Source organism: Sphaeramia orbicularis, chromosome 9, assembly GCF_902148855.1.
Source record: "Sphaeramia orbicularis chromosome 9, fSphaOr1.1, whole genome shotgun sequence".
Classification (NCBI taxonomy): Eukaryota; Metazoa; Chordata; class Actinopteri; order Kurtiformes; family Apogonidae; genus Sphaeramia; species Sphaeramia orbicularis.
Genome location: NC_043965.1, coordinates 33,916,636 through 33,942,151, shown reverse-complemented (window position 1 = coordinate 33,942,151; position 25,516 = coordinate 33,916,636). Strand labels below are relative to the sequence as shown.

The 25,516-nt window shown below is 40.8% G+C and overlaps 1 protein-coding gene across 15 annotated transcripts in view; it reads left to right on the top strand.

Moving 5' to 3' along the window:
* The window catches only part of rimbp2b (RIMS binding protein 2b), a 43,967-nt gene that overhangs the window by 11,005 nt on the left and 7,446 nt on the right, over positions 1-25,516 (top strand). For 3 of the 15 annotated variants that reach the window (XR_003936333.1, XM_030144481.1, XM_030144476.1), the window contains 18 exons: positions 2,876-2,926; positions 3,325-3,345; positions 4,931-5,135; positions 7,293-7,441; positions 8,216-8,295; positions 8,938-9,047; positions 9,128-10,000; positions 12,911-13,062; positions 13,863-14,528; positions 14,760-14,918; positions 15,568-15,729; positions 17,287-18,066; positions 19,186-19,294; positions 19,789-19,914; positions 21,242-21,423; positions 21,539-21,707; positions 24,105-24,167; positions 24,423-24,526. Coding sequence is in view for 14 of the 15 variants with exons in the window: in XM_030144481.1 (XP_030000341.1) it covers positions 2,876-2,926; positions 3,325-3,345; positions 4,931-5,135; positions 7,293-7,441; positions 8,216-8,295; positions 8,938-9,047; positions 9,128-10,000; positions 12,911-13,062; positions 13,863-14,528; positions 14,760-14,918; positions 15,568-15,729; positions 17,287-18,066; positions 19,186-19,294; positions 19,789-19,914; positions 21,242-21,423; positions 21,539-21,707; positions 24,105-24,167; positions 24,423-24,526 (4,161 nt within the window). In the remaining variant the exon portion in view is untranslated. Of the gene's footprint in view, positions 1-2,875; positions 2,927-3,324; positions 3,346-4,930; positions 5,136-7,292; positions 7,442-8,215; positions 8,296-8,937; positions 9,048-9,127; positions 10,001-12,910; positions 13,063-13,862; positions 14,529-14,759; positions 14,919-15,567; positions 15,730-17,286; positions 18,067-19,185; positions 19,295-19,788; positions 19,915-21,186; positions 21,424-21,538; positions 21,708-24,104; positions 24,168-24,422; positions 24,527-25,516 lie in introns of those variants that run through there. The other 12 variants (XM_030144482.1, XM_030144473.1, XM_030144479.1 and 9 more) reach the window with 10 other exon arrangements.

The following is a 25,516-nucleotide window of genomic DNA, read 5'->3' as shown; positions in this document are numbered from 1 at the left end:
CTCGACTGTAATTTCCACTGTATTCTGCAATATATTTTAAAAACTTACATCCTTGTCTTGTGTTATTATTAGACAAAAAACAGTGTCAATGAATGCAGCATTCACACAATACCGTCACCTAAAATAGACTGAACCCAGGAATCATTCTTTAAGTCTGTGCTAATACACTGTTACTCATAAAGTTGGAATAATTTTGTTTTCAGACGCATTCCTTTTCTTCTCAGTAATCACCTTTGACTTGGTGCAATGATTACATACTGAGTCCCGGTTACACTTCATCATGAATAAATCATACTGTCACAATCATTTCATGAGACGAGGTAAAAATATTTTATTCCAGCTTTATAGGCAACAGTGTATTATGGGTATATTTAAACACAAAACCAGTGTGATATTGAGCAAAAAGAATAAACAACCGCATTTTTTATTTATTGACATTTTATTTTGAGTCAAATGCAGTTAAACAAGTTTGAGGTGCAGTTTTTTTGCCTTGCCATTAACCCTTTAAAAAAAAAATGGAACCAAAAAAAGCCATTTTAACCTCCATGTTTTCCACAATGATGAACTGGGTGGCAATGGTAATGAAAATCTTATGTTCAGTTGAGTATTTGACTTCACTGTCCACCAATTCATTGTCATAACAGCATTTGTTCATTTTGCATCAGGCAATAGAATTCATCTTACAAGAGTGCTTTTCTTAAAACTATCCAACTTGATTTAATCGACTTTAACCAACTCAAAGATACAGTTAAAGAGTTAGCTTCTCTGTTAAATTTGGTGCATGTATCTTGTTCTTTGTAACTAATGCCAATACACACTGTTCTGTAACTAAATAAATGAATACAAATACAAAGATAATAAATTCGAGAGGAGTCTTGAGACTAAATTTAACTTTTGACATGGCTTTGCAATAACAAAAAACTGATGCCTTTTAACCCATAAAGACCCAGTGCTACTTTTGTGGCAGTTCTCACATTAAATTATCTCTCTATTTAACCTTTCTAAAGGGATTTATCGCTATTTATTAGAATATTATCCTCTATCTTCCTCCTCCTATTTTGCACTTTTTCAGTGAAAAGCAGGCATTTTCCTTTAATTTCCTGATCATGTAGATGTTCATAACTTCTCAGATTTAAGTTAAGGGTTATTATATAAGAAATCGAGAAAACTGCAGAAAAAGTGACTTTTTCAACAACATATATCATTAACTGAACATAAACCAAGTGTGTCCATCCACTGTCATTGATCCAACTCCATGGGTCTTACTGGTGAATCAATGTTGTAGAAGATGACAGTGTTTCCACGTTCACTACGGAGCCTCTGAACGTCCAAATGGGTCATATCTGATGACCATGAAAAGATGGCAAACTGCATTTTACACCAATTATTTACATGTATTGATAGGATCAGTGGATCAACAGGTATTAAACAGTTTTCTTCAGTATATTATTGTGGTCAGTGATGGCTGTTTGGGTCTTTATGGGTTACATTTCAGTTTGAATAATGTTGAATGTAAAACATAATCCCTATATCTAGTCTATTGATTGTAAGAATGTAATTACGCTATGATTATCAGCTACAGTTACTCATTTTTTGCATGTATTCTGTTAATTCCCAACACTGTCCACAAGACTGAGACTCTCTCACTCCCAGTGCATCCTCTTAACAGTCATCCATCACTCTCAAACCCATCAGCATTTCAGAAGCACTCCTCTTGTTCCTTACAAGCAAATCCAACATATAAAAACAAAAGTAGACATGACACTTTTTAGAGGCTTGCTTAAACAAAAATGCTTGTCCAGGCCATTTGATGGTTGGTCCTCCTCGTCTGTGCACTGGAGCGGACTGTAATGTCAAAGCCCGCCCTGCCACGGCTGAGATTGCTGATAGTGTGAACGTGATAGAAATTGTTGCTAAAGCCTCCTCCAGTAACAGTGTGTGTACCCCAGTGTTGTTTTTGTTACGGCGTCACCCTAGCCTCACAGTCAGCCATTCGCAGGCAGACTTCTCAGCTTCAGTTACATTAGCAGAAGCTCATTACTGCGTTATCTTCTGTCAGACACTGGCTGCTCACTGCGTTCTTCTAAATTAATTGCCTGCAAAGTAGATTTATGAAATTGTAAAGTCCACAGATGCTCTCATATTCATGTGGAACACTTGTTTTTAGTAACAGATGTTCCCAGTTCCCATAAGAAAAATGGTGTGTATAGTGCTTTTCGATTCACTTCAGTGGTTCTATAGTATCCAGACCGTTTTCCTTTTGATTGCACCAGCCTCTTTAGTTTATGTTTGATGGAGTGCAATTTTAATAGACATTTGTTTCCACTAAACTCCAGGTCATTTTTCTTAGACCTACTGTAGCTTTTTCTGTTCATACACAGAAAACCCTGGCGACATGTTCCCCTCATCAGTACAGTACGGTCGTGCTACAGTAGAATAGAATATAGAATAGGTTTCAGTTTGTTTAGAATGATGCTTCACAGAGCCTCATAGCCGGTAAGTATACAACACTGGTTTGACAATTCCTATTTCACACCTTTTGAAAAACTGAATTAAAATAAAATACAACATAAAATATGACGGTGAAAATGGTGGGGAAAAAAAGCTATAATCCAATGCAATTTTAAAAAAAAACTGTGTTAAAGATTAGACATCCTCTGTGAATCTATTAATACTGACTGAGCTGAAATAAACTGCTAATTTCCTGTGGCATCTCAGCAGTGTGGACAGAACCAGAGGCTTTCTTTTCGACCATTTTCACCCCAATAATCCAAACATTTAAAGGTGTATCCGTGTGGTTTGTAAAAGCATGTCATTGGTCTAAACTGCAACATAAATGAAACTGAACTGAAACACTGCACCCTGTGTTTCCCAGGCTCAGGTTGAGGCTAAAAAGGAACATGAGGGTGCTGTCCATCTGTTAGAGGTGAGCGTCTAAACTCTGGGAGGGGCTGGCTGTGTGTTTATGTGGCTACTGCTTGAGTAAGGGGGGGGGGGGGCAGAGGGACTAGTCAGCTCAGTAACTAGTCATTTCCTGCTCTTCCTGACCTCAATTCTTAAACATTTTTTTAAATTTTTTGTTTTTTTGTTTTTTTAATCTTTTTTACTCATGTGCTTCAAAATATTATAAAGACTGTTGTTAAATTGGTGATTGGTGATATTCACACCAGAAACTAGACTAGAGTTGTGTAAATAGATTGTACTGTACCTGCACAAGAGTGTTTTTCTTTTCGAGATGTGTATGAGTGATCACATGTGTAATTGTGCTTTATTTCTTTCCTACATCTCTTTTCACTGTATGGGTGTGTGGTTATGCATATTCAGAACCACTTGGACAGCATGCAGGTATTTCAGAATTGTTTTCATTTATTTACTTAATATCTTTCTCTACCTTGCTCAGTAGGACATACTGCACCTCCCACTTTTTTTACGCAGTTGCAGTCTTGAGTTGACATCTCACATAGTAGATACATAAGCGGATACCAAAAGAGGAAAAATAGTAGATAACATCACTTACGGACACATTTGGTTTGTGGTGATTGCTGTTAGTTTTTCCAAACTATTGAAAAGCTGCCTCAGAATGATCTTACTATGCTTTCCGCTTTCCTTCAAAGCAAACTCTCAAGTGTAAGGCTTTTTCAAGTCAAAACATGAGTGATGGCCTAAGCTGGAGGTCTTCCTTACTGGATCATAAAGAAAAATTCAGCTACACCCGTTAAATAATTGATAAAAAACCCACAAAATCAAGTTTCAGAATATGTATTGCCTTAAATTAAAGATGACTGCCTGAGGCCTCACTGACCAACCCCAGTTTCACATAATCCAAGACTATGAACACAGTGAGTCATGCAAATTTAACTTTAGAACAACTATATCTAGATTTTCAACTTGAGAGCTTGTCTTTTTATGAGTTTAATTCAGGCAATATGAAAATTAAGTATTATAACTCTTCAGTTGTTACACATAACACTGTTTAAGTCGTAATCAAGTGGCCACACAGTGTCGAATATGGTTCTTTACCCATTGTAGCATTGCATGTGTGTTTCCTAGCATGTGTTCTACTAAAAAGTGTGTGCTTGCCATACAGTTGGAAACTGTATGATGCTACTGAGATAATCCTTGTTTGTGCTGATGAACTAATTCTAGTTAAGAAACGCAGGAATTCTGCCATCGACTCTCCGCTAACCGCATGATATGTTTAGCAACAAAGTGACTGCATGAAATGAACTCAGGAGTGGTGTTGGAACAGAACAGTGTAGAATGTACAGTAGTAGAATCAGGCATTGTTGTGTGTTGGGCAGAGCTAAAAAATTCCATGGTAACCTGAGGAGGAGAAACTTTTAGACTGTTTCCAGCTTCAGTGTTCATTCCTGATCATCGGCCGTCACGCATCTTAAGAATTGGTGCTCCACCACCTGGAATTTACATTATACCTGCCCATACTGTTGTGTTCACATTGCCAGCATTATATTGTTCAATGAAATGCCCTGCTCTTAGGATCCAGTGCATATTCATGCTGCCATGAAGCAAAAGGCTTTTATGTGTTTTTTTAAAAATGAATGTTTACTGTAAATGTGCATGTGAGTTATATGCTGTACTGTCTGTAGTAGGTAAAGGATTCATTTCAGGAAATGCTTTCCTGTAATGGCTGATCCACATGTTGAAAATCCTAAATCCCATTCCATGATATTTTTGTGTGTAGACAGTAGACGTATAACTAGTCTTATACGAAACTACTGTATGTATGTGTGTAATGTAGTATTTCTGTACTGTCCTGGATTCCGTGGTTGCCTTAGTTTTTCTTTCTTTTGTTTTTCCTCATTTCCCATTCCTTTCTTCCCTGTTTGTCTATCCATCTGTCTGTCTGTCTTCCTCTCTTCTGTCTGTCTGTCTCTCTTCTCTCTATGACTCTTGTCCTCACACTCATCAGGCCAAAGTCCGTGAGCTGGAGGAAAAATGTCGGTCTCAGAGTGAGCAGTTCAACCTCTTGTCAAAAGAGCTGGAGAAGTTCCGGCTCCAGGCTGGAAAGTTTGACATCCTCAGCACCGAACCTCTAACTCTATGTGAATCACCTGGATCACCCAACAAATCCCTGTCCCAGCTTCTTAATGGACTGGCTGCCCCCATAGGAAAAGGTGTGTGGGAAGAGAGGAATTTTTTGTATTATTTTTGGAGGCATTTTACTTGGTTTAGAAAGCACTATAGCAATGCATGATGTCTATGATGGGGAGCTGCAGGGGGGGCACCCCACTCTACATGGGGCAGGTCTGTATGATGCTTATAATGAGGTAAAAATATCCTCGCTCAAAGTTTAGAAGGCAATCATTATGACTTAATCTGCACTAAACACAAACTGGTAATGAAAGAATCAATCATAGTGAGAAATAGCCTTTGGCTGGAGTAACCTGCTCTTGTTTGTATTCATTTTGTTTATGTGAATACACAAATGCATCACTAATTACAGTAATACATATCCTTCAGCTCTTGTGCTGAGGGTCTGATTAATGAATACAGTCACAAATAACTTAGAACTAAAGATTGCATTACACTGTTATGCATATTGACCACATTCAAAATGTTGTACTACCATTAAATAAAATGATCATGTCCAGTTGCTTATTTTAGTTGCACTGTAAATTATGTTAAAATTGGCTTCAAATGTTCAAGCTAAAAATATTATACCATTTTGTGGATTTGTAAATTAATTTAGACTGTCATTTATTACATTTAGTCTAAAGTAGCAGTAGTAGTAGTAGTAGTATTCTCAAAACTCTAAACGTTGGCGGTAAGATTGTTGGGCACATACAGAACTGTGCAAAAGTCTTGGGCCCTGTTTTTGCAGGGTTGAAATGAGAGTGCATATTTATTTGGGGCGGCCATGGCTTGCCTCCAGTGCCACCCACACTGGTGTATGAATGTTCGGTGGTGGTCGGAGGGGCCGTAGGCGCAAAATGGCAGCCACTCTTCTGTCAGTCTGCCCCAGGGCAGCTGTGGCTACAGATGTAGTTTACCACCACCAGAGGGAGAATGTGAGCGCGAATGAATAATGGGTCAATAATGTGAAGCGCTTTGGGTGTCTAGAAAGGCGCTATATAAATCCAATCCATTATTATTATTATTATTATTATTATTTCTCATTCTTTTTCTTCAGATACAACAAGAAAATACAGGAAAATGTGCACAGCCTTAAAATACACACAAAAACTGAACTAAATGGGTTGTAAATGTCAAAGTTACTATTTAGTGTGACCCCTGACCCCATGATAAGAAGCAGCATAAACATCTGACACGTGTTGAATGAAACCTGGTAGAAAACATCAGAAAGTGAATGCAATAAACCTCATTGTCTGAACAAAAGGGTTAAAGACATATGAAGTGCAAAGGGAGGTCACACTAAATACCAACACATTGGTTTATTGAAGCTGTTTTTTTTCCCAGAAGCTTTTGTTTTTAATGCTTTACATATTTCCCATTTATCAGATCTACAGATTCTATCTTAATACAGAAAGTGAGAAATGCAAACCTAATGTTGGCCTACAACATTTGCACAGTGCGGTATTTTTTGTGACTTTTTCACATTTTGTTTTACACCGCAAAAATCTAAATCTTGCTAAGTGTATTTTTCTCATTTCTAGTCAAAATATCTCATCACTTAAAATAAGACATAATCACCTAAAGAGTAACTTTTCAGTGAGATATAAGAACTTATTTTTAGACAATAGATCTTAAAAATCTTATTTCAAGAAATCTTACCAAGAAAATGTTCACTTGTTCCGTTGGCAGATTTTTTTTGCTTGAATTAAGCAAAAACATCTTGAATTATGCCCTGAAAAAATCTGTCGATGGAACAAGTGAAAATCAGATTTCTTGAAATAAGATTCTCAAGATCTGTTGTCTGAAAATAAGTTCTTATATCTCAATTACAAGTCATTCTTTAGGTGATCATGTCTTATTACCTCCGCCAAGGAGGTTATGTTTTTGCCAGGGTTTGTTTGTCTGTGTGTCTGTCCGTTAGTGTGCAACATAACTCAAAAAGTTATGGACAGATTTTGATGAAATTTTCAGGGTTTGTTGGAAATGGGATAAGGAAGAAATGACTAAATTTTGGTGGTGATCGGGGGTGGGGGGGGCCCACAGGGGGGCCACTGATCAGCCTTGGTGGAGGTCTGCGCTCTCGGAGTGCTTCTAGTTTTAAGTGTGATGAGATATTTTGACTAGAAATGAGAAAAATACACTTGGTAAGATTTAGATTTTTGCAGTGTAAGATTTGATGGGCAACTGTTTGTTCACAGGCAATGAGGCCCAGACGAGCAGATCCTTGATATCTGAGTTCATTCGGCCGCTCCAGATCAGTGGAGACAAGCCCGAGCTCCTCTCTGTCAAGCCAACATTCCTCACTCGCGGCCGAGCCAGCAGCCCAGCACGGGCTTTCCTGTCTGAGGTATCTGATTGTGTCCAATATAGCCCCCGCTTTAGTGCCCATTGCTCCATGTACGCTTTGCATGACACCTTTTATATAGAGCTACACTTGAATGCAGTGTCTCAAAATGAGGTCTAATGAAGTGAAGCTGACTATGTAAACAGCCAAAATAACAATGTGTGGCTCCAATAGAGTGGAATACTCAGTAATGTAGGTGCTTTATTCTGCCCTGTTTGCCTAAATAAAATCAGAGATGTGCACTTCTCCACCAGCAGCGAGCAATGAGCCAAATCTGAAGAGTACGACTGTCTCCTAAACACCACTGAGAGTTCACCTCACCAGTGTTGCTTGAAATGTACTTCCTCTTTGGTCTTTTAGTATCTTTTTGTCCAGATATAGTTTTGTGTGTGTGGTTTTTTTTTTTTTCCTAAAACCATTTTATGGCCCAAAAAGGATGTTTCTTTTTTATTTCAAGAGATGCTCTATACAGTAGAGTTACAGGAGAATTCCTTGTTTTATTGTTGCAATGTTTGGAGCAGAATAATTATGCCTTCTTCACATTCTTAGTGTATTTTTCATGCTTCAAAGACTATGGTGAAACTATAAATAATATACAACTGAGACTGAAGGAATCAGTGTGTTTCTGTTTGTTTTGCTTTTCAGCAACTAGAAGCTTCCTTTCAAAGTTAAGCCATAAATGACTTTTAAATATGAGGCAAAGTAAAACACCAGGAGCTTCTGATCTTAAAAAAGTGTTTCCTGTGTTTTCCTTGCCTTTTTTGTTGTTTTTTTCAGATGGACAAAGAACTTCGCTCAACCACCAGGTCCAAGCCGAGGTTCACAGGGAAAGTTCGTCTGTGTATTGCTCGATATAGGTGTGTATTCACAATAAATAAACAATTCAATTTAGAGTAATTTAACACAATAAAAACAAAACTCCCACGGCACAACATTCAGATTCATATGTATAATTAAGCATATGAATATCGGCCCTAAGTGTCTGAGAAAGTAGCATTGAATTTTAATTGCCTCATTGCGATGAAATTATTTTTCCGAGAGACCATAACAATCAACACAGGAGTGGGATAAAAACTACATCTTTAACCTGGTGCTCAGTATAGACATCTCATGATCCAGTCTTGTTGAGATTATTTGTTTTCTCCCACTGAGCTTTAGGCTCTGGTCTTAAAGATGATTCAGTGTTTCTGTCTCTAAAGAAAATTACCTGTCAGCACAAAAAATAATTGGAATCCTCAGAGCACAAAGATGAGAAACAAGGCCAGCGCTTTCAACCCACACTCTGCTCAGCTCTCTCATATTTGTAAAAAAATAAAATGAGTTCATATTTCCCAGCAGCACTCAGCAAATAGTTTTTCCTTGACAAACACATAAGGAAACTAGAGTTTTTAATATGAAAACCTCCCATCTTTTGCAGGGTGTAAATGTAAGAAATTCTTCAGCTCTTCGGGGAAATATTGTGCTTATATCTAAATGATTTGCATATGTTTTCGTTGAAGCTACAATCCTTATGATGGGCCCAATGAGCATCCTGAGGCAGAGCTCCCTCTGGTGGCTGGGAAGTACCTCTACATTTATGGGACAATGGACGAGGATGGCTTTTATGAAGGTTTGCCTTCCTTGATATTGACAGTATTCACTTCTCCGAATATCGCCTCAGTGCCAACTCTCTCCTCTTCTGTTTTTTAGGAGAGCTGCTGGATGGACAACGGGGGCTTGTTCCCTCCAATTTTGTGGATTTTGTCCAAGATGAGGAGACATCTTCTGTCAAACACAGGGACACAGTGACTAAAGAACCTGGCTACCTCAACCACAGTAGCCTGGGGCCTCAGAGACTGGGGGTGGGGACGGTAACAGGAACAAGCATAAGCAGCCTGCTCTCTGATAGTAAACTAGACTGCCTAAGCACCAGCAGCTTGGGCATGGACCTCCTGGGCTCCTCCAGCAATGGCACAGGAACCTTAGATGTTAACATTGACGAGGTTGGTGAAGACATTGTGCCTTATCCCCGCCGCATCAACCTAATTAAACAACTGGCCAAGAGTGTGATTATTGGCTGGGATCCTCCTGTGGTCCCACCGGGCTGGGGCTCCATCAGTGGCTACAATGTCTTGGTGGATAAAGAGGTGCGCATGAGTGTCCCATATGGGGGCAGGACAAAGTCTCTTATTGAAAAGCTCAACCTAGCCACCAACACCTATCGAATCTCAGTGCAGAGCATCACGGACCGGGGCCCGTCAGACGAGCTGCGATGCACTCTGCTCGTGGGTAAAGACGTAGTGGTGGCACCTTACTATCTGCGGGTGGACAACATCACACAGGTTTCTGCTGAGCTCTCTTGGATGCCCAGCAACAGCAACTACAGTCACACCATCTTCCTCAACGGTGCAGAGTATGACATGGTGAAGGCCGGAGGCTACAAGTATAAGTTCTTCAACTTGAAGTCCATGACAGTTTACAAGGTGAAGGTTGTGGCGCAGCCGCATCAGGTGCCTTGGCAGCTTCCGATGGAGCAGAGGGACAAGAGGGAAATTTCTGTGGAGTTCTGCACTCAGCCTACAGGTCAGCCTCTTAAGCCTTTATAGGGCACTCATAGAAATACTCTGAAATTCAGAATTTCAACCTTAGCATGTTATTGGAGGACATGACAAAACTTTATTACTTTTGTGAGCATTTTCAAAATTTTGTACTGCTTGTAAAAAAAAAAATCAAGGTCAATGAAGTTACCATATTTGGTTCCTTGCCCATAAGTGTCAAAAAAAAAAGAAAGAAAAACACAAGAACTAGAAAAGCACTCGGAGAGCGCAGACCTCCACCAAGGCAGATCAGTGTCGTCCCCCCCCCCCCCATCACCACCAAAATGTAACAATTTGTTCCTTGTGCCAGTATCAACATTTCCTGAAGATTTTATGAAAATCCATCCATAACTTTCTGAGTTCTCTTGCTAACAGACAAACAAACATACAGACCAACCCCGATGAAAACATAAACTCCGCTGTTCCTTGGCAGAGGTAATTATATTTTTAAAAAAGTACAAGAAAAACATATGTAAGGTGAAAGGAACATGTATTTTAGAACAGTAGAACATCACTTTTAGAACATTACAACAACATAAATGCTGATCCGGAACCCTGTCCACATCCACATTATCCCTTTGAACATCATTCCTTACATTAGTACCATTACTTCATGGTACCTAACAAAGTAGGTACACTCACTGTTCATGCAGTGGTGGACCTTACAGACCCTGTAGACCACATTGGACCTGAGATTGTTGACTCACTGTCCTCACTGGAACTGATCCTATCACTGTCTTGTAATGTACGCGGAAATGACCAGAAATAGTCTCTTTCCCGATAATGGGTTAAACATCTTTCCAACACAACAATACAAGGACCTTTTGTATTTCCTAATGCGCTATAAATGGGTCCTTTATTATGTAAAAGGTTTATTTATGATCAAAATGGAACGTAGTTTTCCAGTTCCAATTGTTGTTGTGACAGTGTAATAGTCATCGAGGTCTCTAAAACATGTGACATTTTAAAATGAAAGCCATCTGATCATTTATATGCATCACAGCAATCCCTCTATTTACTTTGTGACAGGCTCTGAGCTCATTACATTTACAAATCTGATAAACCTTTCAACCATTTTCATTTTTCCCCAGCCTCTTTTAGAATGCCCTGAAGGATTGGTGTATACTTCAGCAACAGCAAAAAAAAAAAAAAAAAAAAAGAAGAAGAGTGCAGTTAAAAAAAATGTAACCTGCATTTTTCTGAATAGATCTTCTCAACCCTGGAAGGAAAAATCTCTTGAAGCCAAATTGGCGTAAATAGTGAGTGTAGGTCTTTGGTGTTTCTTCTCCCATGAGGCTTGTTGATGCTTTGCTGTTGCCAGCGCTGATGTGGGTCTTCCAGCTTGATGGTCTTACTGTAGGAAATCTTTTAATGTGAGAATATAATGAGAGTCTTGTCTACGGTTACATTTGTAGCTGAATTTAATAAGTGATTATTTAAGCAGATAAAATGATTTTGCAAAATGCCATGTGGCTGCTTTTTAAATGCTCGGGGATGTGGTGGTAGAGGAAAAATGGTAATGTGTGGGCATCATTTGGCTTAAGGAGATGAAAATGCTAACAATTTTAAAGGTATATAGGGACGAAGACAGGGAGTTCAAGAGGCTATATGGAGAGGGCAGAAGAAAAGAGGGTAGGACGGAGAAGCTGAAGTTTAAATTGACATTTTCTGTTGGCAGCTGACAAGCTAACACGCTGAGAGTTCATTTAATGATCTATCTATTGAACATGTTAATTAGAGGCGTCTGAAATAGTCTCAGTATCGGTGTTGTCAATAAAGAGGACAGTGTGGAGAGGAACTATATTAGGCGTTCACTCTGGGTGTGAATTTTTCAAGCAAGTGACTTCATTAGTGCTTACCAATACACGATTTTTATTAACATTAGTCGCACGCAGCAGCCTCAAGTTCCCTGCTTGGAAACCAGAATCTGGAATAAATGACAGTAGCTTCACTGAAATATTCATTTAAATGCTCTTTTTGGTTCTCAGAGAATTGAGTTGTTGTGTTTATAATAGTTTAAAAATGACAAGAGGATATTAAATCTCCAAACAGGCAGTTTTGCTGTTCCAGATGACTGTGTGCGTCTGCTGACATTCAGTGTAGAAATGTGATTAAGATTGTACTGATCTAGATTCTTGGACACACACACACACACATGCACACGCACACACACAGCTGCACATTGCAGCTCAAAGATACTGCTGACTGCATCTGCTCATACTCTCTCACCGTGTGACTGCAGGGGAGCAGCAGCACTGCACAGATGGGTATGTTGTTTAGTATGCAGGCACCGCTGACAGATTGTAGAAATAGCAAAGTGTGGGATTTTTTTTTGATGCTCCATAGAATATTATCCGTGGGAATCTGGCAACAGGATGGAGTCGTACATACAGTGATTGCAGCATGTTGGCAAACTTTGGTTTTTCAAAGAACATAACACCTGCGTTTCATCCATATATGAATGGAAGTCATAGAGATGAGTGTAAATATTACAAAAATCTTTCTACAAATTTTATTGAAGTACTGTTAATACTACCTTCACTTGGCACCTCTTCAACGTGTTAGAGCAAATGCCATCTGTTCATTTAACAAACACTAAAATAAATAAGTGCAATGTTTGTACGTTTTGGAATTTTATTATTATGACAGAAAATATTTCCATTGTTATCATTTCCTTTCAGTAAAACCTCTTGTTAGACTACTGGCTTTAATACACTTCCCTCACTACAAGAAAATCCTGATTTCATACCTCTCTGGAATGGTTATTAAATGTGAGATGTGCACAATACTGAGGTCAGCACATTATTTTTGCGGTCAAATAGGCAGAAATTGTTTAGCGGATGTTGAGGTTTCCTTTTTTTCTCTTCTTATGCAGTGTGTGTGTTGTGTTCCCCAGGTCCCCCTCTACCCCCTCAAGAGGTGCAGGTCCAGTGTGGTCAGACACCTGGGGTCCTGCAGGTCAGATGGAAGCCGCCACCTCTGACGCCTTCAGGAACCTCTAATGGGGCCAGTGTGATTGGCTATGCTGTGTGCACAAAAGGACAAAAGGTACTAGCGGACAAAATGTCTACGCAATTTGATCGCTTTCGTTTCAGTTTTCAAGTGATTTTTGAGACTTGGGTTTTGCCATCCTCACTCATAGCAATTGTGGGAGGTCCTCTGTTGCCATCTCCTGGAGGCACAATGTAATGCTGACTGGGCCTGTGACTATGATTTACATTTTTCCACTGTTAATTACATTGTGTATAAAAATGAATCAATTAACCTTTGTGACATTCAGTGTAATTTTGAAAACCAGATAGCTGAGTACAAAAATAAATGCAGATGGTGAAACTGCAGAGGGAAGAAATTAGAGGGGAAAAAATGCCATATTTGAAAATACACATCATCTCCCCTGAAGAAAAATAAAATGAAAAAAAAAAAAAAAATCTATCATAGGCCACATTCTCAAAAACCTGAAACCTGAGGTATGATATAAGGAGCTCAACTCAGGTAATTTGCTTTATATTATACTGACAACACCACTGACACCAAATAATGCTGCCTACTGAAGTTTTAAATATGGTTAATTCACTATATTACATACAATGTAAATATGTAAGAAGTCATTCAATCTTTTTTTTTTCTTCAAAGTGTTTTTATTACATATCTAGTCACAGAAAAGCATAATACAGTCATTGTATTCAGTCATTTTTTTAACTAAAACAGAAGTTTCTTTTTCTGCTGTAGCCAGTAGATGTAGTATCTGTAAATGTACGCGTTATCTGCTTGTTTGTTTGTCTGATGTTGTGTTACTGAGTGCTCTGATTTTCCCTTTGGTAAGGACTCTCTGGTTCTTTGTGATGCAGATAGCAGAAGTCTTGTACCCCACAGCAGACTATGTGACCGTGGAATTAAACAGGATTCATTGTCTGGAGGCCAGGGAAGTCATTGTAAGGACGTTATCGACACAGGGAGAGTCTCAAGACTCACCAGTGGCCATCATCCCGCACAATCTGTTGGGCTCTCCACGCCTGTCACATCGAACCACTGCACCACCCCACCCTATACCCCACCCACAGACCCATCCGGTACATTCACAGACTCATCCCCCTTACCCATCAACGTACCCCCCAAATCACCCTCAGCCCCAAGTTCAGCCTCTGCCTCGAGCCCAGCCCCACACACTGCCCCACGCACAGCCGCACTCTCAGCCCATTCATCACCCGCCTCCCCATCCCCAGTCTCATTTCCAGCGTCACCCCATACCTAAGTCCAAACCATTAGTAAGTGCCAGAGAGCCAGAAACCAAAGAGCATGAGGTGGGCCTGCGGCCAAGCCAGCCCTGGGAACGTTCCCCCTCTCCGTTGCCTCCCATGCGTGGACCCAACCTCGAGCCGCCGCACTTCCAACCACGCCGCTCGCCCTCTCCACAGAGGATCCTGCCACAGCCTCAGGGAGTCCCTATTCCCAACACCATCGCCAAGGCCATGGCCAGGGAAGCTGCCCAGCGGGTGTTCGCTGAGGGTAACCGGGTATGTAGACAAGACCAGCCTCAGCCTATCATATAAATCTAGTACTGATCCTGGAAATCTGAGGTACATGTGTTAGCATGACAGAAAATGACAGTTACGGTACTTTTGTAAATAATCATTATTATCAGTTTTAATATTAAGCCCAGACTTTAAGGTCAAATTTACAATTTAAATATTACAAACATTTTTGGTGAAAACAATATCCTTAAATATTTGTTTTTAATTCATTATTCATATCAGGTTGAGAAGAGGAACATCTTTAGTGATCGGGGAAATGCCCTACATCCACTTAACTCTGATGAGGAAGAGGATGGCTACGACTCCCCTCATGCAAGGAGGAGAGGAGCCTCGGTGGATGAATTCCTTCGAGGCTCAGAGCTGGGCAGACAGGTACTGTATAGAAAATACAACAGCCAGTGCTCAGCCAATCAGTGTGTTGCACTTGTTTCTAAGAAGACTGCAGACATTACAGCGATGCATTCCCTATTTATGCAATAGAAAATTGTATAGTTTCTATTTTAATTGTTCTTCCACCAATACTGAAACCCTTGATTTCCCAAAAACTACATTTAGTTTTCTATAATGGTAAGTGTTTTTATTTAGGTGCTGTACTTCAGTACAAATTTAAGGTATGTTGTACTTGGTATTTCCATTGCATACTTAGAAATACATCTACTCACTGTGTGTGACTTTTTGGATATGTGTGACAATACAAATATACGATGATCTTATTCAATATAATGCAGTGCTGTCGATTAAACTACTCAGCAGTGTGTAAAGTTGTTCAAAGGGGCTCAGCGTTGAATACTTGCAATAGTAAAATCATATATAAATATCATATACGGCATAATAACTACTTTTACTTTTCATGATTTAAGTAACATTTCAGTACAACCCTCAGATACAATAGACACATTTTAGCACAGTGTGGTATCAGTGCTTTTTAGCAGAGGATATGAATATTTTTTCCACTGCTCTCAGTTAAGAGTCAACTTTTTGGTCAATTTGGATAAAATTCTCTGTCTCTGTTTTTGCATAGCACCATCATCACCACTACAGTCACAGTGAGGAGTACCACACAGAGAGCAGCCGGGGCTCTGACCTGTCTGACATAATGGAGGAGGATGAGGAAGACCTCTACTCTGAGATGCAACTGGAGGAAGGCCGCAGGAGAAGCATCAACTCTCACAACACTCTCAAGGTACCTAGTGCACACCTCCAGTCTGTAGAGGCTCAGGGGAGGACACAGGAAGATGGGGAAGACAGGGGTTTAGGGAGGGGGGGGGGGGCGTCCATGCCACCTGCAGCTGCTCCCGTTGTGTGTCATCAGCTCCACTTCCAGACCTAGCGTGGCTCTACCTGGCTGAGTTCCCCTTCCCGCGGTTAGCTGAATCAGCCTCCCCACCCCAGCCTGCTCCTCCACCCTACCCAGCAGCGATGCTTTACTCATTCAAGGCTGAGCTCATGGGAATGGCTGTGTGTATTTAATTGTACGGCATGCAAAAGGGGAACGCTGTAAACTTAAGTGTTTTTTCTGGGTTGCTTTGTATTTTCTTGCTTTATACTGCACTGAAGGAGTTTTACAAGTCTTAAAATTAAATCTTTTTCAAAATAATTTTGTCAATGTGTAAGAATGGTATTAAACTGCAGAATTTGATGTACTTTATCGAAGGGTCATGGCATATCAAGTGCATATGGGAATCTCATTTAAGTGAGTACTTAAATGGAAATATTCACTTTTGGTTCTGTCTGTCATGTTATAATGTTAATTTTTTTGATTGTCAGTGTAGATGTCAACATTGTCAGCACATAATTGTGTCTTCATTTGGTCTGTGTGGGTTGTGTGGATGCAAAGCCAATTTACCATCATGACTAAATACAAAAAATAAGAGAGTAAGCATTTGTGGCCGATTGGTCCTCTGTATTCACCATGAGTAATACTTCAGTAGACCTGTTATCAACAGTGAAACATAATCAGATTATCCCTGTTTTTGTCTGGTTAAACATGTCTAGTAATGTGGTGTTCACATTGGTGTATTGATCTATTATACACCAATGCTGCATCTCCTCTTTGTACCATCTGTTTTTTAACATTTAAATAACATAAATTCTTAAAATGAATATCATTAATGGTGGTTTACGTAACAGTGGGTTGTCACGTTTGTTTATCTTTGTTTTGTGTGAGCACATACATGTAAATTTTGTATATGTTGTGCTACATTTGGAATTGTTGCTAAAAACTACTCTCATCTCACCTCTCCATAGGTTCTCCACTGTTCTTTTTTGATTTCTCGTGCTTTTTATTTCTCTGTTACTTCATTTCATCCACAGTTAATGTTCACATTTATCCCTCACCGGTGACACTAACTCAGTCTGTCATTTAATTTTTTGTTGGATATTTTTCATTGATCACATGTGAAATTCCCTTGTCCACATTTAACCTCTGTGCACATGCTTTGTTTTTCTGTTATCACACCATATTTTCGCCTTCACAGATTCCTGTTCAGAGCATGCCATTTCCTCCTCACGGAATGAGACTGCATGTCTTACTACATTGCCACAAATAACTAATTCTGTCTTTATTTTGTCTTCCCTCCCCATTTATTCTATTCACATACTGTGTTGTTTCCTGCCTGTTCTAAAAACCTTCGAAAAACTTTCCAACCCCCTCAAAAATTCTAAAATGAACCTTTTGAATTGAACTGACACTAACTGAACTGTGAACATGTGGAACTTTGCCTTTTGGTCATGACTGAAGGCATATTACAAGCGTCAGGACTTAGCTGAGGAAAGAGACTGCTGGGACCTCCAGAGGGAGGTGGTGAAGCAGAAGTCGCTCCGCAGTAAACGCCTCCACAGTATCCCAGAGGTGGCGGAGGAGGAGTCGGACAGTGTGGACAGCATGGGCCAGCGCCTGAGCTTTGAAGAGGGTGGGCGACCAGGAACACCACACACTCAGAGGAGGATGTATTCCCAGGACAGCCACATGCACAACCACCTCACACCCAACAAAAACTCACGCCTCCTGCAGCGTCAGCGCTCCTCCCCACGTTTCACCGACAGTCGCTACTGCTACAACACGGAGGACTGCAGCTTGGGCCGACCCAACCGGCAGAACACCAAGAGTCCTGACAGTGGTTTAGACTGTGGCAGTGAGGAAGAAGGCTCTCTAGGCAGGGGGCACCGTGGGTACTACGCACATGGGAGCCCAATGCGGGGGCCTGTCCGCATCATCCACTGTGAAGGTCCGGTTGAAAGACGGGCGTTGGCCATGGGCCGCAAAAGAACTCTGACACGCCAATGCAGCGTGGAGGAGGAGTTCTCTGATGTGCCGATGACTACAGCCAAGTCGGTACACACGGGTGACTTTAGGAACAGGGAACACTTTGGGCCTGGTCGGGAGGCCGGGCCACGAAACTACTCCAGGGAGGGGGCCCTGAGCGAGGGCAGGCTGAACGAACTGGACAGGGTCTATTACAGTCCTCACAGGGAGGCTAGGGCCCAGTCTTTGTCCAGGCTCAACCGGGACCAGGCACTGGTGTGTGATTCAGACTTTCTGCTGTACATTTCATCAGCAAGCTGAAGCCATCCTGTTTCCTTAATGTTGTCTGTTTTTCTTTATGAGTACCCCCTCTCTTTTATTTGGCATTTTCTTTTCATTTAATGACAAGTTATCACATGTTCATGGTTGGTCTGATTTGATGTTTTATTTTGTGTAAATTTCTTTGCTTGTATTTAGAATGTCAGGTGGATTTTAAAGTAAAGCTTTTAGTTTCCTAAAGGCCATTTAACCAAGTTTTGACTTCTCATGTCTCTGAAGGGAAAGGTTCCATTAAAAGGAAAGCAGCAGCAGCAGCTGTTTCTCTGTGTGGTGCATGGGGACGAGCTGCTCCCGCCCCCTCCTGCCCCCTGCTTCCTTTCTGCCAGCTGCCAGTGTTATATCTTTTTTCATGTTTCATCAGCGCTTGAAGCTTTCTTTCAGTCTTATCTGCCTCTCATTGCTTCAGATACAAAATAAGAGCACATCAACAATTTTCAGCCTTCGGTGCTTCATTTAGCCTCAAGCCCATCTTTTCTTGGCTTGTCTTTTTCACTTGTTTTGCCAAAAAACTCTTGTTCGTCATCATTTTTACATTACATGTTTTTATTGTTGTAATATTAAGCCTCAGGCTAAATTTGTAATAGCTTTGCTCAGCTTACCCCATCTTTATCTGTTCTCAATCATTCTCAGCACTTCTTTTTAAGTCTGTTAATCCTTCTCTGTTTCCATTCTTTAGTCAATGTCATCATTTCTGCCTTTTGGACCATCATATTCTTCCTTTTCTCATCAAGTAGCTGACATGCACAGAACAAAACGAACAAAACAAATGGTCTTTAGCTTAACCCCTAACCCTCCCCTCTAACCCTTAGTCCATGTTGTTCTGTTGGGGGTTGATTTTGCTTTATTTTGATGATTTATTGAATTTTTTTTGTTGTTTTATGGATTTCTTTTATTATTATTTTTGCCTCCCTAAGGACAAATGGAAGCTATATCATTTGCTCTTATGGTTTTTCAGTTGTTTTAACAGGATTTTGGGATTTTTATTTTTCAACAATTTTATTTCAGCTTGGCTGATCTGTTGTTCTGACCTGTTGTCTGTTTTTTTTTACCCTAAAGATCATTGGGAACTCACCATCACATGGAAGCTCGGACCGTCTGGACCCCTCAGGGAGGAGGCCGGTTCACATCGGCACCCCCCCTCAACGACGACCCATCCCATCCATTGGTTAGTGAGGTCACCCCATGAGGAGATGCCTCATCTCCACCTGCAGGGCCACTGATGTTTGTGCTATTTATACCATGTGTTTCCCTTACCCATGTGAGCCGAGCTGTACATCTCTCCCATAGAGCTTAAAGAACCATGTAGACCCTTTTCTGTGGGGTGTTTGCACACCCTGTAGCTGTCCATCCTCATGAGCTGGATTCGCCAAATGTTCACATGCAGTTTTGCAGGAAGGTTATCCCAGACAAACTCCTTATGCCTGTTTTTACTGTGGGTTAACATGTTTACCACCCAATTTGACCACCCCGCAACAATGCAGGCATTGCTGTTTTACACCCAGTGACTCCAGAGTGAAACCTGTTGCCTTGTACACCCCCCCACCTCAGGGCAACTTCATCATCCTACTGTCTCAGCATGATTGAATGGGCCATGGGGTAGAGCAGAGTGTGTGTGCAGGGGATCTCTGACCGTAACGTTGTGATTGGTGTCTTCTGTAGAGATCACCATGGACAGTAACAGTGAGGGGAGTGAGGGGAACCTCTCACCCGTCAAGGAGGATGTTAACTATGGCAGTGTAGCTCGGCGCAGGATATGGCGATCTATGTCCTCAGAGGATCAATATGGTATGTGGTGCAGCTTCTCTCCAAAGATGACAATTCACCTTGAAAAGGCCACAAGTCCTTCGTAACTAAACACATGCAGTGATATCATCCGTGAATGGTGGTCTTTGTTCTGTGCTGGACAGTTAGCTGCTTTGTTTAGTTTAGCTTAGCTGATTTAAGCTGACGGGGGAAGACAAGACTGGCCACTTTTCCCGTTGCTGGAGAATGAAAATCCCTTCCCTGTATGTACTCCTACGCCTTCAATCCCAAGAAACCTCCTACCCACCCACTCTTCCTATTCACCCTCCATATCCAGGCCACTCTTCTACCCCACTGCAACTGAGCCCACCCTCCTTTTTTTCTGTAGCTTCTCCACCTCCACCACCTCCTCCTCTCTTCCTTCTCCTCCCACCTTTCTGGGCCAGCAGCCTGTTTTCAGTTAATTTTGCATGACCCGTTTATGATACAGTGAGAAGGAAAGACAAATTACTGGACCAATCAGTGCTTCCTCGCCTTGTTGGTTGTCACTCGGTTGCACATCCATTAACGCTGCCACCATCAAAAGTCAAACGTTTACACTACTAAACCACATTTTACATCTTCCAAAAACATATTTCAGTTGCTTAGTTAGCTGCAACATTGCCATTGAAACATTTAACACGGTGATCCATGAGAAGCATGGGGAAGTGATATCAGGTTCATCCCTTCCCCCCTCACTGTCCCTGATATCCGCGTTGCCAGAAACTGCTGGGGCATTTGATGTGTCATGTCCCTTGGGAACGTGCCTCTGCTGCCTTTTTCCACTGCACATTGTTTTCCAGATGTGGCCTAAGCATGATTTGATGTAGGGATGTCCCGTCCTCATCATGTCCAACCTCAGGAAAGCATGCATGATAATCAGCCTCTGTGAGATAAGGCAGTGAAACAGCAATGAACTCTAGTGCAGCGTTACTTGTTTCCTCCTGGTGTGCACAGTCATTCAGTTTCCCCTTGCACCCAAAAGTCTGCTTGACATGCGTTTCCTGTCTGTGCTGTGTTTATCGTTCTGTGTTCTGTGATGTTTAGTGACTGTCACGCCAGCAAGCAGAGATGTGTGAACGAAGAACCCCGCTGTACTACGAGCCTGTAGTGTAAAGCATCCTTTGGTTTAGATTGCGTGATCACAAAAAATTAAAATTTGAAGTATAATTTAACACATTGGATCTCTGGCTCTTTTTTCACACATGCATCTCATCGCCCTCTCCCCTGTCAGCTCTAACAGAGAGACATCTTCTGCTCTCATTGCCTCTGCAGCCAGCGTGGCTGTATAAGGCTGGTAGTAGCAGCAGAGGCCTCCTCTATGTTTCAGACGGCTATGGCGGGCGCAGGCACGGGCGGGGGCGGCGTTCCCCGGATTACTATGAGGAGTCGGAGCAGGACGAGCTGACCCGCGTGTTTGTGGCTTTGTTTGACTACGACCCCCTGTCAATGTCTCCAAACCCGGATGCTGCTGATGAGGAGCTGCCTTTCAAGGAGGGCCAGATCATCAAGGTGGTGGCTAACAAGACCTACAGATGCTGTTCTAAAGGAGAAAAAGAACAGAAAATGGAAACATGTTCTATACTTGGTTTAATTTGCTAATCACTGACGCTTGTTATTCCTTTAGGTGTTTGGAAATAAAGACACAGATGGCTTCTACAGGGCAGAGATCCGGGACCGGGTGGGCCTGATTCCATGTAACATGGTGTCTGAGATCCAAACGGAGGATGATGAGATGATGGACCAGCTCCTCAAACAGGGCTTCCTCCCACTTAACACTCCTGTGGAGAAGTTAGGTGAGCTTTTTCAGTTATCTGCAGTAGTATCTTAAAGGGTGCCTGTAGTGAATTTTCATTGCTAGCTATTTCAAAAGATCTAGATCAGGGGTGTCAAACTCATGTTAGTTCAGGGGCCACATACAGCCTAACGTGATCTAAAGTGGGCCGGACCAGTAAAATAATACAAATAATAGGATAAGAACTTATAAATAATGTCAACTCCAAAGTTTTCTCTTTGTTTTTGAGTGAAAAAAAGTCAAATTCTGTAATGAAAATGTTTACATCTACAAACTGTACTTGAGCATAACATGAACAAATATGAACCTGAAAATTCTTACGGAAAAAAAGTGCAATGTTAACAATATTACGCCTTAATTTATCATTTATACATGTGAATTACAACTTACAGATCACAGTAGATCTACAAATACACAAAACATTTAGTAACAGACAGAATATTGTTAAAATTCCACATTTTGCAAAAGGCCAGTCTGTAAATGTAACCATTTTTGTGTAATTTTACTTCCTTTTTTTTTTACACTAAAGCAAAGAGGAACATTTGCAGTTTTCATTATTTATAGGTTATTCTGATAGTATTTTACTGGTCTGATCCACTTTAGATTGAACTGACCTAAAATGATTTTAACACCATTGATCGTTAATATCTTCAGTATAATTTTTGCATTTTACAAATTCATCCCGCAGGCCGGATTGGACCCTTTGGCGGGCCGGTTTTGGCCCCCAGGCCACATGTTTGACTCCTATGATCTAGATCAGGGGTGTCAAACTCATTTTAGTTCAGGGGCCACATTCAGCTAAATTCGATCTGCAGTGGGCCGAACCAGTACAATAATAACATTATTATATATAAATACTGTCTACTCCAAAATTTTCTCTCTGTTTTACAGTGAAAAAAGTCAAATTAAACAATGAAAATGTTTACATCTCCCAACTATCCTCTCAGACAATGTGAATAACATGAACAAACTGAAAAAATACGTTTAATTTTAACAATATTCTGCCTCACTTTATCATTTCCACATGTTCATTATAATGTACAGATCACAGTGGATCTACAAACACACAAAAACATTTAATATCAGGTAAAATATTGTTAAAATTTTACTTACTTGTCTTAAAACGTTTCAGGTTGTTCCTATTTGTGCAGGTTATTCACATTTTTTTGTGAAATTATACTTTGTTTTAGTGTAAATACATGAAAATATTTACATTTACAAAGAGAGAAATTTGAAGTTGAGTTGAAGTTGTTATGTTATTATCATAGTATTTTACTGGTCTGACCCACTTTAGATCATATTGGTCTAAAGGTGTAACCTGAAATAAAAGGAGTGTTAATATCTTCAGTGTAATTTTTGCATTTGACAACTTCATCCCAGGGGCCGGACTAGAATCTTTGGCGGGCCGGATTTGGCCCCCAGGCCACATGTTTGACACCTGTGATCTAGATGGATATAATACTAGCGGTTCTATCTGGTAAATTTCTTCATAGCCCGTTGTCAAGTACGTGCAAGTAACTAAGCCCCTGCTCCGTCAGTCAGACATGATCAGTGACACGTCGCCTCCTTCATGGGCTGTTCCAACACCAGTAGTGACGCAGAGTTGTTGATTTGTCTGATTGGCGGGGCTGCGATGGACTGGTCACTGACCCCGTGCAGCAGACACCAGGCTAAGATGATATGTTATCGGCTAGTGCTAAGTCAGGTCCCTAGGAAATCTTAACCTAAGCGCAAACACGTAATTTCCACTCAATCTCGCTCTCCGACTGCTGCTTGTTTAATCACCCGGAATTAACGATGGTACGTCACTTCAGACCGGCAATGGCTGCTGCCCATAGGTGCTGCTCCTGCGCATAATTCGCGTAATATTAAAGGTGGGGTAGGAGATGTTTTCCTAGCGCTTTTTTTTTTACTATTTTGCTTAAAATCCCCTTCACACCCCGATTGCAATGAATTAATTAAATGCTCCAACACAAAAATTAAAAATGTTAGTACCTGTGGACCGGACAGGACTGAAAAAACACCATCCAATCATTTTAACCAACCCATCGAAATGATTGTCAACTGCAATTTTCAAGCTTCACTTTAAACCAACCCCCCCCCCCCGATGCTAAGCAGCACTCGGGAACAAGCATTGTGTGTTATGGTGCAATGGAGGTGTGGCTTTGGGGGGAAGTCTAAACAAGGGGTTTGGACTCTTGCTTATAAGTAATACACAAAGCACAATTAATGTCGTAAGCATGACCAGCAGTGGTGCCCTTTAACCTTCTTTTCTGATTGTGCCCACTTACCCTCCTATGGAATGCTCTAATGAATGACCTTTTTACTGATGCTGCTTTCCTTTTCTGCTTTCCCTTACTTTTCCCACTTAATTGTGTTTTTCTGCTTTCCTGTGAAGTGAACTGCGACCGTTTCAAAGATGGCCGCTCAATAAATCGCAGGTCCAGAAAGTCCAAGAGAGGTCTGTGTCCAGTGAGATGCTATGTGTTCTCTGCTTCATCCTCACTGCTTTTTCTCACTCCTCACCATCCTTAGTCATTACTGCTCTGTCTTTAGCTCATTTGCCTCATATTCGCTGTCATGAAGCATTCTGAATTATAAACGTACTCTGTGAACTCATTTCCTCTCGGGAGTAGTTCGCAAGATTTTAAGACACTTTGTTCAACATCCCCACTAACCGTTGCTGCCGTTTTCTCTGTTTTCATCTACTCCCCAGAGAGGAACAGGAGAAGTGGGCGTCAACACCCGATGTCAACACGGCGAATGGTGGCGCTGTACGACTACGACCCCAGAGAGAGCTCCCCAAATGTTGATGTAGAGGTACTGTCCCCCTCCAACTCCAGATATTCACTTTGTCGATTATCACCATCATGTACCAAATGCAAAGACGTTATACAGGGTTTCTGCAGGTTTCACTTTTAAGATAAATTTTAACGCAACTCTTTTCATATCTTGTCACATTGGGCCTGGGTATATCATAGTTATTGCCTAATCACCTTGCAATTATTTCAGTTAACTGCAGTTCACTTGTATAAAAACAGCTGGATGTCATTTTCCATTACTATTTCTACAACATTTTTTGTTGACCTTGCTACTGCTGCTTCTTTAATGATCATGACCTTGTTTGGTATCTATTTCAGTAATAGGCTTTGCGTATCCAAGTGACACCTGCCAAATCTGCTTGGTGCCGTTTTTGTTCACAAAGCCTACAAGGCAGAAATGCCAGTTTTATTTATGTGCGTCAGTCATTAAATAACATTTTGTCTTAACCCTGTAAAGCCTGAAACATTAAATCATTGACAGAAAATTCCAGTTCTTTGAAACTGGAGCCTTTATTGGTCCTTCTGAACAACCCCCAATTTTTTTTTTTTTTCTTTCAAATATCAATTTCCATGTACGAGTTTCCATTTTGTATCATATTTGATACATAGGTCTCAATGCTCAAATATTATTTTTGAACAAGCAAAAACATAATATAACACAATCCTGTCTAACAAATTGGTAATTCCTTTTCAGAACTGGTGAAGTTCTGCCTCCTTCCCCACTAATGTCTTGTAGTGTCACTGGAAAGGCCTCTGGCGAACAAATTCCTCCCTCTTGGTGGATTATCTAGCTATTGTATCTATTTGTATACATCAGGTTTTTTCAAGAAAAAAACTGTCATAATGATCATGTAGAGAGCTTCAAAACTCATGTGTTAAATATGATACATTTGGTGTTATAGGGTTACTTAGGGCTACAGTGTGTATACATAAACTACTGTTAGTCTTATACTATACTAGAGGTATTAAGTGAATGGAAAAATGAATG